Source organism: Buteo buteo, chromosome 6, assembly GCF_964188355.1.
Source record: "Buteo buteo chromosome 6, bButBut1.hap1.1, whole genome shotgun sequence".
NCBI classification, from domain to species: domain Eukaryota; kingdom Metazoa; phylum Chordata; class Aves; order Accipitriformes; family Accipitridae; genus Buteo; species Buteo buteo.
The window spans coordinates 38,428,904-38,447,572 of record NC_134176.1 but is presented as its reverse complement, the minus strand read 5'-3'; the positions used below and the strand labels follow the sequence as shown (position 1 = coordinate 38,447,572).

General features: G+C 40.5%; 1 protein-coding gene across 3 annotated transcripts in view; it reads left to right on the top strand.

Moving 5' to 3' along the window:
• Nucleotides 1-18,181, top strand: part of DCAF5 (DDB1 and CUL4 associated factor 5) — a 78,011-nt gene extending 59,830 nt beyond the window's left edge. For 2 of the 3 annotated variants that reach the window (XM_075030481.1, XM_075030480.1), the window contains exons 8-9: nt 7,283-7,410; nt 14,024-18,181. In XM_075030481.1, the coding sequence (XP_074886582.1) occupies nt 7,283-7,410; nt 14,024-15,829 (1,934 nt within the window). In that variant the 3' untranslated portion in view covers nt 15,830-18,181. The remainder of the gene's footprint in view (nt 1-7,282; nt 7,411-14,023) is intronic. The other variant, XM_075030479.1, reaches the window with a different exon arrangement.
• Nucleotides 18,182-18,669: the final 488 nt, after the last annotated feature.

The following is an 18,669-nucleotide window of genomic DNA, read 5'->3' as shown; positions in this document are numbered from 1 at the left end:
CCAATGGGGAGCATGCTCTGGAAGGTTTGTATTTTTTAAAAAATTGATTTTTCTGAGGTTTGGTCTTGGGATCTAAACTGTTTTACTCTTAGGACTGTAGTTTGTCTCTTCCTTCAAGTCAGTGTTGACCGTGGTGTGCTTTGGAACAGTTGTTTGATTATCACAGCAAGTGGTGGGGCAGTGTAGAAGCGATTCTTGTGTTCAGTGGAATTTAGACTGGTTTCTGTGTCATGTGGATTGTAAAACCGGAAACCTGTGGAAGTGTCCTGGCTAGATGGCATCTATCAGAAAACAAGGCAGTGTTGGGTGCTTTGTACTGCTGTAGCCAAGTGGAAGAAGATTCAGCACCCATGAGCGTTTCTCTAACCTGCCTTAGTATGTTTAATACCTAATTTAGCACTAGAAAGCTGAAGATAGCACTGAGCACTGGGAGAGGCTGAAGAAGCCTTAGCCCCCAGCAGCGAGCCATCTGATTGTACCAAAGCTCCTTCCTCTTGATTGTATTGAATGTGTTTGCAGCTACCAGTAGAAAATAAATGCACAGGTAAACTGTTTTCACACCTCCATTTAAAAAAAACCAACAAACTTATCTGTTGGTTGTGTGATAATTTCACTTACTTTATTCTCTTCATGTTTAGAAAACATAGTTGTTGGTGGTAATTCACATGGTTCCAGTAACATTGTAAAAACCATTGCAACCTATGCAGTTAAACACCGAAAAAGCAATCTCTCTCAGACCAGGAGAGGGGACAGAATGGGAAGGGTGTGCCAAAGTTTATTTCTATAGTAATTTTGTCTTAGCTTTCATGTTGTTTTCAGCTCTACTGGTGATACCAATGGTGGGAGGTTTGGTATAGATAAGGCGTAGATAGAGATGGCAGATATTTAGCAGCAACAAAAGAAGGGAGAAAATATACATCCAGAAATAGCCACTACCACTACAGCTGTCTGCGTATTCTTTAGATGTTTAAATATGAATTTTTTCTTTGGCTTTTGGAACCTCTGTGGAAGTACAAGACCACCACGGGGCTGATTCTAGGTGTAGGCTAGGCAAAGTGAGTGATTGCATGGAAGAGCAGGTTGCCTGAGGCAGGTGCTAATGCCAGCCCACCGCTCCCTGTGCTTATGCTAAAGCTTTGGAAGGCCATGCTGATCCTTTCACCTGGCCTGGGAGGTGGAGGGTGGGTTTGAAAGTGACAAAGGAAGCAGTCTGAGCATGGAGTTGGACCTGCTTTCTTACAGGGAGACGCTTCATTTCGCTTTCTCTTGTAGCAGCAGAAGTACTAAGCCAGAGTCCCCTAGTGCCTCCTCCAAACTGTCTCCTCTTGCCATGCCAGGAGAAGAAAGGATCTTGGCCAGCCCTTGCTGTTCTCACCCCGTATTTGATGTGACCAAAGTCAGTTTTGCCTGTGCTGCTGAGAAACCTTGAAGTTGTTCTGGCTGCTGCCAGCGCTGTAGTCAGATCCCTGATCCCACAGGAAGGGATGCTGCAGGGCCCTGTGCTCTCAGGGCAAGAGTGCTTGTGTTTAAATCTAGGTTCTCTACAGATGGGCCTCAGAGGAGCAAAGCCATCTGCTGGCATGCGTTGTACGAAACAAATACAGGTGTGTGAGTGACCAGAGAGTCTTTTTAAGGAGTCTAAACATAATCTGCTGCACTGAAGGCAGAGGCCCTATATGCTGTGCATATTTGCTTGCATTGTGCTGTGCATTTGCTTGCCAAACTATGGTATTTCTTCTTCCATTAGCACATTGTGACCTCATAGGATTCAAATGCAGGGCAGTGGCCTACAGTCTAAATGTGTCCTGTATTATTATTAATGAAAACTAAATTAATTTTAAATGAGCTTTCTACTGTAGTGCCAAGTACTACAGTGGAATGGTATGCTATGGCACACTCACAGCAGCTGCAAATATCTGGTCCTTCTCAGGAGTTTTCAGCACTTTGAGTAATTTACAAAGCTTGTATGAAGTTATGCTTTAGTCTGTGGAACGTCTTTCTACCTTATATGAACAACCAGTGGGACTTCTTTTTCAGTGGCCTAGATAGAAAGGACTTCTTAATGAGGTCATTTAATTCTTCTGTTACAGAGCCAGTGGAGGATTGTTCCTTATCCCAGCAAGTTCTCTGGCACTTTGGCAGGTTTTTTTTTAAATGTTTGGAACAGAGCTTCCATTAGTTTAGAGACTGTTCTACATTCTTACAGAATTTCTGCACTAGGGCACTTTTCCTAATAATCTATCACTTCCCTTTTTTCCTTATTCTTCAAATAATTCCTTCTTCTGGGTTTTTTTTGAACACTGCTACATGTTGTAGCACTTGTGCATGGGAAGTCAGATTGCTGTCCAAATATCTCACTCTCTTTCATTATGATTTACTAGTGGTTTTTAAAATGTTTTGGTATGTACCATCCAGCATGTTCTCAATATGTGAAATATCATTTTCATAAATATTTGCAAAACCGTGTAATTAACAAGGATTTCATTAGCATAATATTTAAAACATAAAATAATAAAGCGAATCGAGAAGTAATCACTTTAGCAACATAGTAGACATCACTACTTAAAAGCATTGTATTATTCCTTCCTTCTGTCTCTGTCAGAGCCTGTAGATAGGCCTTGTGTTGCAATTGCATTCTTGTCAAACGTGTGTAGGGGAACTCTGTTTTAAAATGTACACTTCAGATTTAGCCTTTTATAAGTTATTTCTTCCAGCTGGTCAGATTTCATAGTAGGATATTAGTTAAACAATTTTTTAAGACTTTGTGTTGCTCCTCTTTGGAGCACTTATTTGCAGGATGTAGAGGAAGAGGGATTTTCTTGACATTTCACTTTGTGTATCAAATAAGCAGACCAAAAAAACACTGACCAGCACAGCTAGAATACTAAACCACTACTCAGAACTGTCTTTAAGCATAGCAATTTTTGGAAAGTATTGCAAAACCAGCCAGTGTATCTCCATCTCTTCCCTCCAGTAGTTAGAGGTTAGAAAGTTAGAAAGCTTCTAAAATCGGCATAATCAGCCTCTGAAAACTTTAAAAAAAATATTATTAATAAACATATATGTAAGCTAATGGCTTATGTGTAAGCACTGCTTATACACATGGTAACTATCTAAGAATAGAAAAGCTGCCATGCTAAAACACTTGCAGGACCTGCGCATGCCACTAAATTCAAAAGCAAACAAACAACACCTCCATCCCCTAAAAAGAACCCCAAATCTCAAAAGCAAAATTTGAATGTTGTTGGGATAGCAGAGGTCAATTCTGTTGGAACAATACAAATAAAAATACCAGTTCAAGTGAAGACAGCAAAAAGAAATAGAAATTATTACATGCAAAAAAGGAAGATGGCCTCAGGAATTTGAGCAGCTTATGCCAACCTCCACTTAACATACAGATGCACTTTTTTTTTTTGCCAGCAGACGTGAGCAAATTTAACTCACAGTGTGAGATGGCTAGAAGCTATATGGCTGCAGCTAAGCCTCTGCTGAGAGACCAGGGGGATTCCAGACAAGTCTGGACACAGGCATATGTCTGCCATGCAGATACTCACGTAATATGATACCAACTTTGCTGGGCTACTATAAAACGAAGGGACCGCTGTCAGGATAAGGATGTAGAAAGCTCTGCATTAAAGCACTTAGGGATGTTGCTTAAGCACACAGGAGTTTGTAGACTAAAATTTCATCAGGCAAGGGATTTTCCAAAATGAGGTTCTGGGGCAGTCTTATTATATTTGACACAGAGATTATCAGAGTATTGCTGAAGTCAAGACTTTTTGGTTTAAATAATTAAAGCCTCTCATACTACTGGAAAAAGCTGGTTGCTAAGATTTATGATTGCAGTAATCTGCTCCTAGGGGACTTTTCCTGTAATTGGTCAGTTAGTTGTTTTAAGGGGCTTTGTAGGGAAGTTCATCTTCACTCTAAGAGGAGTGAAGTATGTTCTGGTACTATGCTTCCTCTGATTTTACTGTTAACAGCTTAAAAGGAATTTAGGGAACTTCAATATTAAAGCAGAAGGCTTTGGAGTTCCTTCATAGAATCACAGAATGGTTTGGGTTGGAAGGGACCTTAAAGATCATCTAGTCCAACCCCCCTGCCAAGGGCAGGGACATCTTTTACTAGACCAGACCACTCAAAGCCCCATCCAACCTGACCTTGAATGTTTCCTGAGAGATGGGGTATCCACAACGTCTCTGGGCAACCTGTTCCAGTGTCTCGCCACCCTCATTGTAAAAAATTTCTTCCTTATATCCAATATAAATCTATGCTCTTTCAGCTTAAAACTGATGCCCCTTCTGTCACTACAGGCCTTGGTAAAAAGTCTCCCTCTGTGTTTCTTTATAAGCCCCCTGTATTGAAAGACTGCAGTGAGGTCTCCCCAGAGCTGCCTTTTCTCCAGGCTGAACATCCCCAACTCTCTCAGCCTTTCCTCATAGGAGAGGTACTCCATCCCTCTCATCATTTTTGTGGCCCTCCTCTGAACCTGCTCTAGCATGTCCATGTCTGTCTTGTGCTGGGGACCCTAGAGCTGGACACAGTACTCAGGTGGGGCTTCACGAGAGCTGAGTAGAGGTGGAAAATCACCTCCCTCGACCTGCTGGCCACACTGCTTTTTATGGAACCCAGGATACGGCTGGCTTTCTGGACTTCAGACGCTGCTTGAATTTGACTACAGCCTAGGGAGAGCTGTTTTCTAGACATGGCATGCTGTGCATTTGTCATCCAGTGCTCTTAGTGTATTGGTAAACATTTAAAGTTTAATGCCAGAAGACAGTTCTGGCATTAAATAACTGTTTTACTAGGAAAATAACCATGAGTTAATTCACACTGCTGACAGTACCACAAAAGGCTGATGACTGACCTGGAAATGCAGCCCAAGATATTTGTGCCCTAAATTTGTATTTAATCTCCATTATAATTCTTTCTTTGCTCATTGTCTCTCTAACTTCTGACTCTTTTGGAAATGTTTTGTAGGGCATATTTCTTGTTTTGTACTGAATTCAGGCAGCTAGAGTCAGTGGATAGTTAAAACTTGTTTTAGGCACTACTTACAGACATGGAAACATAAGCAAATTGTCTCTTCATTCCCAAGGCCCTCTTTCCTGGAACATTTGTCTGCTAGGTCAAGATAAATGTGTTGAGAACTGGGCTTGATGTAACCATCTACTGTTGGCTTGATAGATGCAATTGGATTGACAATTGTGATTTGGCTAGAAGGAATGCTGTGGGAGGAGGGCAACTTGCCATCAGCCGTAAATGTGGTCATGAATGTCTAGCAGGGTGAGTAGAATGAAAGGACATGAGGAATCTCGTAAGATGGAAAAGAAAAAGAGCCCAATTTGGCATTTAATGAACTTGCACTCCAGTTAGTTATTTCTCAGTCAACTTTGCTTACGCTGCTGAAATCTTGCTCCAGTGGCAGAACTTCTCTCTGAACCTTATAGAAAATACAAGTGTTCCCAAATAAGAGAACCATTCCAGGTAGCTCAGTCTCAGTTCAGTTTTGATGAACATATTTAGAAGTTAACTGGAGTGATAGTCTGCCTTTCAAGTTTTCTTAATTTTAAATGAGCCTTCATTCGATACCCAAAGCCTTGAAAATGGCCATGCGTTTTGGTCCTTGGAGTTACTCGCCATCTCTTTTCCCTTCTTCAGGCACATTATCTTTCCATCCCAAAGTGCCATGAGACTGCAGTTTGGTCTGCAAAAACTGATTTGTGCAAATAGAACACTTGCCAGAAGCAGTAAAAAGATCTGACTGTGGATTTTTAGGCGTTGGATGAATCCTCATTTCAAAATCCTTATCGTGGTTTGTACACCATGTACACATCAGTCTGGTCTTCAGAGTGTAGTTATAATGAGTGGGAGGCATAGAGTACGTTTTCTAAGAGGAGAGGGGATGAAAACAAGCTCACTAGCTGCAGTTCTTTATCATTTATGTAACCTAACAAATGGAAAGTGATATAGGAATGCCTTTTTTTTTCTTTGGTTTTTTTTTTTCCTTGACCTTTCTATCTTGCTACTTTTCAGTGTTAATGCAAGTATTTCTTTAGGAATTGTGCATTGCAGGAGAACTCTGACTCTCTGTTTTAGAAGACAAGTTGTTCAACATTGGGCTTAGGGCTTAAACCAGCAGCTTTTGCAGCTGAAAGCTCCTGTTGAGGACAAAGGAGGATAGCAAACATCTTCAGCAAGAAGAACATAAGGTTTACTTGTTTAGTGTTAAGACAACTGTAAGTAGCACAGAAGCTAATGAAATTATTTTAACTTTCTGTGAGGTGTGCTTATGACCTTTGAAGTTGTCAGTAGCAACATTGTTTTCTTCTGAAGTGGTTTTTTAAGTTTTTACTTCCCCTCTTTTAAGAGTTTTGGTTTCTTTCACTGAAGTTAATCATAGTACTTTGATTGACACTTGTTTATTCAGATGCACAGGTGTGGTTTTTAACAGATTTATGGTTTTAATTGTGTGAATCTATGAATATAAGAAAAATTACTGTGTGACAGTTTCTTGCTTTGGTGTATAGACCTAGTAAGAATCAATGACCAAGCAGAAAAGTTGTGTGGCTTCTGTTTTGAATTTTACCATTAGCACAAAAGCATTCCAATTCAGCTAATTTCCTGCCTTGTGACAAAGAATGGTATAACCCACTGGTCAGTTGTGTTATTTCAGGTCCTTCTCTAAGCTTGATTCACAGAAATGAGTTGTTATAGATCCTGGTCTAGGGAAAGGTATACTAAGTCCAGCTGTAATGTAGTAACTCAGATTAGTAGCTTTGAAGATTGCCTCCTTTAGATTCCTACCCATCAGACTAGAGTCAACTGTAACAGTAATGAATTGCTGATTTAAAAAATAAATTTAAAAGAGTATAGCTATTTAAAAAGTCAACCTCTATTTGTCTCTGCTTCAAATTTACAAACTGAGTAGTGTCATGCCTGAGGCACTATGGTTTCACTAGTGATTTCATTAAGTATGTATGTTGTTCTTATTCACATACTTGTCATATTAGGTCAAAAACCTTCATTGTTTGTTTAGATAGTTGAACTAAAGCTAGCCTCCAAGTCCTAATTTGCAGGAAGGATGCTTTTCATCAAACTTGAAGCTTTTCATAGAGGCATTGCTCATAAAACTGGAATTCTGCAGCCAACACAGGCCTTAAAATATTGCAAAATAAAGCTGGAAAGCATTGTCAAATATAATATGACTTAAAATGATAATGAATGAAAGCAATATGAAAATTCAATTATTCATTTCAGTGTGTGATTGTTTTTCCCCTAGGTGGCATTGGCAGGGTCGTCAATGGTGCTTTTATGGTATTGAAAGGTCATCGGTCAATTGTAAACCAAGTCCGGTTTAATCCTCACACTTACATGATCTGTTCTTCTGGAGTTGAAAAGATTATAAAGGTAAGAGTAATTATCAGAAAATGTGTTCTTTCAATATATCAGGAAGAAATGCTTTGTTTTGCTCAGCATAGTTCTTTTGCACACCAATCCTGTTTTCTCATCTTACTCTTTTGTAAAGTCGTATGTCTTATTTGCTGGCTACACTGATGCAAATTTTTAATTGGGCATTTCAACTTTAAACTCCATTTCAATTGTAAAGGTTTTGGAGATAAGGGATAACATCAGAGTTTTTTGGATTTGTACCTTGAAAAGGAATTTTTTTTCCAGTTTCATTCCATACATAATTGAAGTATCATGCAAACAGTCTTTCTTGGGAGAGTTTGGTCACAGCTGTGACATGATCTCCGAAGACTTCTGATACTTTGTGCTAAAATTTAATAAAAATCTCTCCAAAGAGTATCACTGAGCCTTAGCCTAGCCTGACCTAGCTAAATTTGGCCCAAATACTGCCTCAGGAACCCTTCTTTAATTTTTGTACATACTTCTGCATTGAATCAATTCAACATACCTTTCTGTAGCTTCCAGAGGAAACAAGACTCTTAATACCTTCCACAATGTGTCTTTTCTGAATCCTCTAACAATGTACCATAGTTTTAGAAAGGTTATGCCTTTTTATGTGGAATGTAAAGAGATAAGAAACTTTGTTAGGTTCTGAAACTTTCTTTCCTTAAGGAAAGACAGCTAATGTTGTGAGAGCAAGGCAGAAACTTTTTTGTCATTTCTAATCGCAGAAGTTGAGGGTGGGGAGGCAGAGAATTATGCTACACTAATGCACTTTGCATTCTGCTGCTGTAGAAATTTTGCTATAATTTAGGTCTAGCAACAAGATGAAAGAAACCAGAACAATTTAATTTTTAAGTAGGATAATGAGAACGGATGCTGCTTCTAACTATTTGGTGAATGACTTCATAAAAGTCTTACTTGCATGTGGCTATAAATGAGGTTGAGTATTAGTAAATGCTTTACTCAGCTACAAGTTGACTGAATGAACTTGTCTTGCAAAGGAATGTTTTAGTGGTCTGCAACTTATGGACTGGTCCAAAACCCTCGAACCATGGCCAAACGCCCAGCTGCATCACTTGCATTACAGCTACTATATCAGCATTTGGGTTCTGATTGCAGTTCAGCTTTCCTTTTCTTCAATCTTCCACTGGTATTTTAGTTTGCTTTTCTACTTTTTTCTTCACCTGTGTCCCTCTGACAGATTTGATCATAAATCTATCAAATACAGGCTTTGAACAAAAGTGCATTGAACATTCTTAGCAGCTCACTGATTTTTTTATTTTCCAAGCAGTCAGACTGCCACTGTTTAACAACAGTTTTGCCAGAGGCATTTTTTTTGCTTTGGGAACTTGCTTCACGCAGCCTGAATTCTCCCTTTTGGATTTTAGATCTGCTGACCCTTCACCCTATGAATCCTTCCTGCATGAGTGTGCTTAGACTGTTGGATTAACATTGGTATAAACATCCCCTGTGTTGCTTTTGTGTACTTCTGCTAGGGTTTTTTTTTGAGGTGGGGGGGTTGCCTGGTGATTAAAAGGTTAGTTCGATTAAGGCTCCAGTCACAGGTTGTGTAAGTCTTTCAAAGACACCTCTGCTTGAATGCTTCCTTAGAAGAGAATGCCTGTTGTGTTGCAGTATGTGCAATGGAACTTGTGTAGCTGCTTTGAAGGACCTGAATTCCCCAAACATGGCAAGCTAGAAACAAATTAAGGCAAAGGTGTTTAATGTATTAAGTTTATTAGCAAGCCAGAACTTCTTACCGTTTTGTTGTGTGTTATTTTGTCTCAGCTTGTGATATGCTTTGTTTGGGGATCACGTTGTTTTAAGGCTCTTATCTTGTCTGATCTGCATGACTTCACTCTTTAAAGGTACTGTCTTAGTGAACAGCAGTTTGCAGGTGACCACGCAATGGTGGTTTCTTCTTCACTCCAGCTACTACTACAGATAGGCCGGAGGCTAGTAACTGCCACTAGCAGAAGGGAAAAACAGGAAAAACAATACCAGCAGTTCTGAGGGGCTATTTACTGCATTAAAAACTGTTGGGAACACAATTCCTTCTCTTGCATGGCTATCTTTTTCCCCCATATAAATGTTCGATGTGCTTGCTCAGAGAAGTTGAGATGACAAGAGGAAGAGCCATAAATAAAAATTGTAGTTAGGTTTTTTATATTTTCTTGTTTTGTTGTTTTTTTGTTTTTTGTTTTAATCAGTTCCTTAAGAAGCGTCTTTCCTTTTACTGTCCCTCAAGTGTCTTCTAAAAATTTCTGGATTAAATCATAGAAGATAACTTCACTGTGGTTGGCTGGTATTCCATTCCCTCTGTTGCAGAAACTCTGATGAATTAAAATGTAGATGCAAGTAGTTGTTTGTCTGAACCCTTAATTTTTAGACTAGCTGGCCTAAATTTGGTATTTCTAGAAGTGAGGAACTGGTAGCACCAGCATCAAGGCATGATACAGACAAGCCATTCAATAATTCCACGTCCTTCTGCCAACACACTTGCTATTTTAATGCTGATTGCAAATGAGATACAAATTCATTTCAGGCCTAGCCCTGCTGAAATGAGTAGTATTCACAAGGATGATTTTGACCTTTGTAGTTATCAGCTTTTTTGCTTTAGTTTTATTTTGTTGTAAAGCACCTGCAAGAATATAATTCAGTAACTCGGTGGTTTAGGGTTTGATTTCTGCTAGGACTGAGAATACTGTTGATAAGATGGGGGGGGGGGGTATATGTGTATGAATATTCAAGTGAGGATGTTTCAGAAAGTTAAAATAAGACTCAACAAGATCATTAATAAAGGATACTAGAAGCCCTGACTCCAGGCAAGTGTGTTCTGAACACATCAACCCAGATGAATTGCTCATTGCCCTCCATTTCAGAAACCTGAACCTCAGTAAAATTGTATGGAAAAGCACAGCTGTGAACTAAAATGATAATTTGCAGCAAGTATTCACCATGAGGGCTAAAGCAATATAAAACAGAAAAATACCACTTTCCCCTCAGTTAAGTGTGTGAGACATTGGGGTGTGCTGGCGGGAAAACAAATTGCATTGCAGGAGAAATAAATGAGGCATTCCCTCTGATGTGTGGGGCTTACAGGAGGGCCACGGAGAATTAGCAGTTGGAAGACAGTTCCAGAAAAGATAAAATAGATAAAGTGCACAAGGATTTTCAGAAAGAAATACTGGTTTTTATTGGAAATGGAATACTGTGTAACTGAGCACAACTGTTGTAGTCCCATTTGTTTAAAAATCATCAGTATATCAAAGATAGCAAAGTCTGTTTGCCCATGTTGCTATGGTGACAGATTCATGTCATTGTGGCTAGCTGCCTCTGCCTAATCAGATAATCTAATATAGCTGGTTTTAATTATTCTCATGCTATGGGCATAACTACTTTTTTGTTTTAAAATTTGGGGGTTTGCCACCATGGAGCACAAGCAATTCAAAGATGTTCTCTGAAGCATCTCTGCTGTAGCAGAGAAACAATTTTGTACTCCCCTTTTCTGTTGTTGTTCCTATTTTTATATCCGTACTCGGGGCATCAGTGAGTAATATTCAGCTCCTTAATCCTCTGACAGAGAAATAAATTCTTGATAGATTGTTGCTTCAGTGGGATGATTTGCCAACTTGTTTTCTCCAATTTGCTCACATTCTTCCTCGACAGGGCATCAGTCAGAGGATGAGAAAAAGGCAAAAGCATGCCATTTACAAAGAAGCCCATTTCAGATGCCACAGAGAGCACTGCACCAGTTGCTGCCTGTTTAAAGACTTCCTGGTTCTGCCAAGGATAGATTTTTAGTCTGATTTCTTTCTGGGACTCAGGCAGGCCCTCACGCTCCCTCACAGCAAAATGTCTAAAAAAATAGCAATATCAGTCTCCAGAGACATCTGATCCTGTACAAGCAGGTATTCATCCTGAATTCCCTTGTCTTGTCTTTAATATTCACTCCTCCTCTGTGAACAAATTTGTCTTGGAAGGGAAAAGCCTCACTATGGACTCTTTGTAGCTATCTTTTCAATATTTAACACTGCTGTATTTTCTCTGATGCTTGCAGAGTGAGCAGAAAGATCTGGTAGCACTAACAAGGATGTGGAATCTCTCTGTGCACAATTTATGTACCATTTTAGATTACTTTTCATTATAAAACAGACCTTTCCCAGAGGGAATTAAGAGCAGACTGCCTCTCCTCCATTTATATTGATTCATACAGAATCTAAGAATTTTCTAATTCTCTTAAAAAAAGAATTTTTATAAAAAAACTAGTGATCAATCTAACACTTCTAAGACTACTTGAGGAAGGGGCATGCCAGCCTGCTTGTCCAGGCATACAGTATGAAGCATTTACAAAAAGGGACATGCTTCTTAAATACAAAAAGATCTGATCTACTTGCTGAAATGCTCAGCAGTGGGACAAAGAGGGGAAAAGATCTGATAAATCATGAGAGGAGGTACTGGACATGAGCTAGTTAAATGATCAAGAAGGCAGCAACTCAGAATAGTCTTTTGAGCAAGTAGAGTTCTATTTTTCTATTAAAAAACTTGGTATATCCCCAGATTAACAATCTCATGCATTGACTGAGAGAAGACACTTTCCTATGTTGTCTTTAGGAAGCGGAGCATGGGAAATAATTAGAGGACGAAAAGAGATTTCTTTCTGTTCTCTTGAATAATTCAAAAAGGTTAAGTACATAGACTTCCATCAACCATAGCATGGGCTTAGATTGGGTTTTGTTATCTTTATCCAAACCTGATGCTTGTCCCTTGAGCTATGTGTCTAGTAAGTGCAGTGCTTGAACCAAGCAGTGGAGGCTGTCTTCATTCTGGTTTCAAGTATTATATTAATGAACTGTACTTGAAGAGAATTCGCTTAAGTACTGCAATTAGTCAAAATAGCAATTAAGTACAAATAGCAAATACACCTTTGTATTGAGGCATGTTCCTAGGAACAGGTTACTGTAATGCGATGTAACATTCCTTTGCCTTTGCTCTGAAAAGCAGCTTAATGATTGCCATACAGAAAAAGGTGTATCTGCAGCCCACCTTAGTTTTGGAACAGTGTCTCTTTTATCTATGTAGCCAGATGATATGTGGAAGTTCTGTTAACCATAAATTACAGAGGGTGCAAAGTAAAGGCAGTCAAGTTTGGGAGCATTCCAGAATAAAGGTTACCTGTACATCTTAAATTTGGCTGTGCTGAACAGGTAGCTGCAAGAGAATTTATTTTGTTTTACTTCCAATATTAAAGGTGTAAGGTCTTAGTGTACACTGTTGAAAATCTCTGGGAATACAGAATTGTTGGCAATCTTATGGGCTTTTTTAATAGTGCTTGTCATGGTAGTATCAGATTATGTTGCATGTGTTAACTACGCATCTGTGAGATGAGTGCTGATTATCCCATTTACATAGGCAAAACACACTTATTGTTAATGGTTTTGTCTACTTGGAGCAAAACTTGACTAATTTCTGTTGGGAAAAGAGTTAGATGTTTTTGCCAAAAGGCCAACCTTGGTATAGACAGCTGGCATAGATCCCCCCCCCCCCCGCCCTGAGGTTGTTAGTATGGTAAAACCAAAGCATGCCTGAAATCAGATATTTTATAAGCAGAACGGTAAGGCAGTATTGTGGATAAGCTACATACTAGCTCTGCTTATGGTAAGTGTTGTGCATCACATTAACCATTGATCTAGAATAAACTGGTAGTGGTTGTCCAATGAGTGCCTTAATCATATTGCCCCCGAATCTGTGAGTAAAACTGAGAAAGGTGAGGAGATCCCACTATTATGTTTGCTATGGATTACTAGTTTCTTAGGGATATTGGTGGATCTTCTTTTGGTGGTTTTTGTTTTGTTTTGGTTTTTTCCTTTTCCTCTCCACACCAGGAAAACTGAGGGAAGGCTAGGACAGCACAGTCAAGGCTGTTGCTATTGGTAAAATCATTACACTTTGCAATGTTACTCCTTCTCTTCACTTCAAAAGTAGCTTTCAGTAAAACTCTTCTCCTTCACCTTTCCCCGCTAAAACAGCCGCAGTGTCTTGAGAGGATTGTGGATGCTTTCTTTCCTTCGCAACTGTTCCCTAAAGGGAGTGGTGCAGCTCTGCTTTTCACCTTCATACATTCAGCTCCCTGCCTGCTGATCAGGTGTGACTGACTATGCAGCTGGATGAAATGTTACTCTACATCACTGGCACAGGCAACTCTAGTTTCCTGGGAAACAAGTGCCTTCATTAGTGCTAAGACTGTATTGTAGGCAACAAACTATTCTTAACCATTAGTGAGTAAGCATCCCCTATTACATAAAAATAGAGCCCTGCAATTTGGGGGAAATATTACATAATGAAATATTGAAATGATGGATAACCTGCAGTGTGAGAGCTTTTAAGTTCTGGATGGGTGAAGTAGATGCAGGCAAAACATTTGTAAAGGGGGAGAAAAAAGCCCTGCATCTCTGGAATACTTGTAAGTACGGGTCTGAGCGATAAGAATTATTAAAAACAATCTGCAACTTGCAATTGTTCTGGGTATTGGCACTACTGTTCTATTTCAAATGCTTATAGTAGTTTATGAATTCAAAGACATACGTATTTTTTTTATTTTCTGTTATAGATCTGGAGTCCTTACAAGCAGCCTGACTGCACAGGGGATCTGGATGGTAGAATTGAGGATGATTCACGTTGCCTCTACACTCACGAAGAGTACATCAGTCTTGTGTTGAACAGTGGTAGTGGTTTGTCCCATGATTATGCCAACCAGTCAGTCCAGGAAGATCCACGGATGATGGCCTTTTTTGACTCCCTGGTGCGCCGGGAGATCGAGGGCTGGAGTTCTGACTCAGACAGCGACCTCAGTGAGAGCACAATCCTGCAGCTCCATGCAGGAGTAAGCGAGCGCTCTGCTTACAGCGAGTCAGAGTCCTCTTCCTCTTTGCATCACTCCCCACCACATGTGGCTGAAGAGTCCGATGAAACTGCCTATAACTTAAGGGCCTTAAGATCAACTGAATCTCCCTCAGCCAGAGAAGACATGGCTTCCCGTCAACAGCGGCTCTCTGCACTGAGGAAGTATCAGGATAAACGTCTCCTGGCCCTTTCCAATGAGTCTGATTCTGATGAGAATACCTGTGAGGCAGAACTAGATACAGACCTTTTCCCACGGCCACGGTCCCCAAGTCCTGAGGAGAACGAATCCAGCAGTTCCAGTAGCAGCAGTACAGAAGATGAAGAGGAACTGAACGAACGACGCACATCTATGAGGCAACGCAATGCACTGAGGCGCCGACAGAAGGTGCAAAAGGAGGAAAGGACTAGCACTAACACGGAGAATGTGGCCCCCTACGTAGGTGAGGACATCTATGATTACCCCCAGATCAAAGTAGATGATCTTTCTTCTTCTCCAGCTTCTTCACCAGAAAGGAGTTCAGCCAACAAAGAAGTTCTCAAAGAAAGGACGTCTCCTTGTTCAGACAGCGAATCAGTGGAGAGAAAGATTTACAAAGCTTACAAATGGCTTCATTATTCTTACATATCATATTCAGCTACTAAAGATGGTGAATCCTCCAGAGGAGGTGGAGAGAATGACGAAGGGAAACCAGGAACTAGTGGAAGGCACAGTACAGCACACTTGCTAAATAAGGAGGATGCTAGCAACTTGACTTCAGTAGTTCCTCAAGGTTCCCCAGCTCTTTCTACTGAAAGCCACAACAAAGAAACTTTAAAAGAATGTGGCTTGATAGAAAATTCTAGTAATGGTCAAGCTCATGAATGTGACAATCAGCGGCGGATGGAGGGTCAAGAAAACACATCTGAAGACACTAGCAGTGGAGGTATAGAGCATTCTTTTGAGACTAAAAAGCTCAATGGAAAACCTAACTGCAAAGGGCTAAATAGTTGTACTGAAGAACCTTGCATTCAGACTGCAGGACTTATGGAACAGAGAAATAGTCAGAACTGTCAACCAGCATCAAGCCATCACTCACTGGTCCCTCCATTCTCCACTGTTGCCATCTGTAGCATGTCAGGTCACTGTTCCAGAAACCAGACTGATGACAGTGAGGAGAGGAGCCTCGACACCTCCTGTGTTAACCACAATAACGGCCACTTGCATCTTCGCCCTTCATGCTTCAACAATGGACAGAGCTTTGGAGAGCAGGAGACTGTGACGCAAGGACTACAGGTGCACTCAAATGCTGATAATGGCAACCTTGTACAGATGGGTGTGACCTTGCACAAAGACTGCTGCCTGTCTGAAATGGACTCCAACAGCTACACTGTGAGCACAAGAGAGGATACTGCTGACTTGCAACCTACAGGCAGTGAGAGCACTCAATCTCTCGGAGGACTGAAAAGACACAGAGCGGAGTTGGAAGATGCAGATTCAGAGAGTTCATCCTTAGAAAAGAAGTTAAAAACATGATAAATGCAAATGTCTGTCATAGTGTGCACTCTCTCTCAAAAAAAAAAAGGAAAAGGAAAAAGAAAGTATTAAAGGCACATAGAGCTTGGGTCTGAAACATTGCGTTTGATTCTCCATTCCATTCTTCAGTGGGTCTGTTTTAGATTGCCAGTGGTTCATGCTGTATAAAAATCCAACTTACTCCTTAATGAGACTGAGTCTAGTGTACCAATACAAGGTTCTGTTTAAAGTAAATCCTTATTAAGACGGTTGACTGAATTATTCTTGTGTGAACATGTGTCGTTTGTTCAGCCAGCCAACCAGGATGACTGCTTTAAATTTTAATTGTTCTTCTAAGAAGGAGTTTTTCCATACTGACACTTATTACACATTACAGGCTGAAGAATGATTGAATTAGATCACACTGGTGGTAGCTTGGGGTGTGTTTCTTGTTGAGGAAAACGGGGAAGAAACCTTTCTGGGCCCTTGATTCTGCTTCAGAATTGAAAGAAATGTAACCATAAGGGAGGATATTTTCAGAACTGACTAGTATCTTTAGAGATGATACTTCATAAAGCACTTGCTTCTGGTACAGTTCAGTGACATTATTATTATGCCAATAGAAAAGCTATAGGAAATGAGCCTCTTTCCAAAATCAACTTTAGACTGTTCCCATGGTGACATTCAATTTTGTGGGTTTTTTTTAAAGAAAAGAACTGACTAACACAGCTTCATCACTATACTAAAATGTGATTGTTTGGCAAGAGAAAGGCATTATGCTGTAGGCCGCACTCTAACCAAGGGCTATTAAAAATCAGGCATTGAAACATGCCTTTCTGTGAGCTTAGCACATAGAGATTCATTATTATTATTATTAGTATTAAGAATATGGCTCTGAGTGTTGGGATGTATCTTGACTGTGCCCTCCTCTTTCCCCATGTGCCTACTTTTGGGAGGCAGTAGACCAAAGCCAAAATAGTGGAAGGATGGATAATGTAACTGATGCATGTTAACAGCAACACTTGGCAAAGTCTGAAAACTGGTTTTTTTAGCAGTTTTCTTAGCCCAAAGCTCAAAATAGGTTGGCACTGGAGGTCAGGGTTCGTTTTCCACCACTGTGCTGCAAATGTTTAAAACTGCAGATGGGTAGATAGATTCAACAGTTGTGTGTGTAAGGGAGAGCTTCAGAGAAACGTCCCCCTGTGTGAGCACACCGGGACTCCAAGTCTGGCAATGAGAACTTGAGCAAGAGCATAGCTCTGGCTGCCGGCTGTCATGAACTGGCATACTGTTCAGGTGGACAAAGTCCTGTCTTGCCTGGACTCTTTTTAATGGAGTATCTAGTGAGTTGTCTCAGTTCTGGCATTCTGGAATTGGCAAAATGGCACTTGCTGCCCTAGCAACAAGGTAAGAGGAGTCAGTGTGGGAAGGGAAAAGAAACCACCTGTAAAGGACATAGAAACTGTGTTTGTGCCTTGCAGTGCTGACAACATAAAAAGAGGCTTCTTTTGACCACAGTAATTGTCACAGGCTGTCAAGCCCAGTACTGAGGAAGGGCTAGATTGTTTTAAGGAATAGGAGATTTTTGCTTTTGATATGACTGTAGCAGTACTACTGCTGTAGAGCACTGGTCTCAGAATAATTATGTCACATGCACAGCTACTTGGTACCTAGGGAAAGAAGAAAGATGCCCTCTTAAAACATGATGAAAGTAAAGGAGTGCTTCAGAAGGGATTCTGGGAGGGAAAGGTATGGGAGGGAGAGTGAAGAATATGAGCTGAAAAATTTTCTTACAACTACTGTGTGCCATAGGCTGTTTGCCCACGCTTGGTCAGCTTTGCCAAGTGAGAACTTGGAATAATATACAATGTTGTATTTAAGGAGCATGTAAGATGGTTGAAAGGGGAAGGGATGTTTTCAAACATGAGTGAAAGTGCAATAAGAACAAGCTGATACGTTGTTACCTTATTGAAAAAATTGTTCTGTACCGATTATATTTTAGATTGCTGCAATGAACATCACTATAGGAGTGTTCTCCTTGGTTGTATAAACACCTGACTGTAAACATTGGGTTTTAGCCAAAATCTTGAGGTTGCTGGGTCAAAACTTTTTTATTATTATTTTTTTTTTTTTAAAGCTCTTTACATTGGAAACACTTTCTCAGCTGTCTCTTCTTCTGCCTTTCTCTGAAGAATGCCCAGATGGCTGGTGAATGAGCATCTGCACCCTCCTTTGACATGGTCATCTTTTCTCAGTGTTTTCTCAAATGCCTTGTGGTCTTACTTCCTGGTTCTTTTGTTTGTTTTCAAAAGCAGAATAAAAGCTCCCAGGTTTGGTGTAAATGCTCCTCTACAGGTTCTGGGCATAAAGGTTTGCTGTGGTTTCCCAAAGACAGCCTCCCATGCTGTCTGTGTGCTTATTATTTCTAGTTTCTGTCAAGCAGGAGGAGGAAGGTGGGCTGCAATCTTAACCTTTTGTTCACAGGAAATTTCACTGCACACAAGAACTGCAGCTACCGAATCAGTGGGTTCACCTCACATAAATAAATGTTATCAGCACTAGGCAGCTGCATTATCTGGAAAAGACCAAAAAAAGCAAGCAAGCAGCAGCTTCTCTGCTGCAGGTAGCCAGCAATGAAAAGAGCTGCTCTTTGTAGGTTGCTTTGCTTTGTCATTGATCCCGTGCCTCTGCGCTCTCCCCCTACACTGGGTTGCCACGCGTGCTGTGTGCCGGCGGTTCCCTGGGCTGCTGGGTCTGAGTGTTGCTCAGTGGGACTGTCGCTCCCTCTTTCTGGGGACAGAGAGCAAGCTGTTGAGTGGAAAATCCTACAAGTTCATCTGAAGAGATTTCACCTTTTCTAA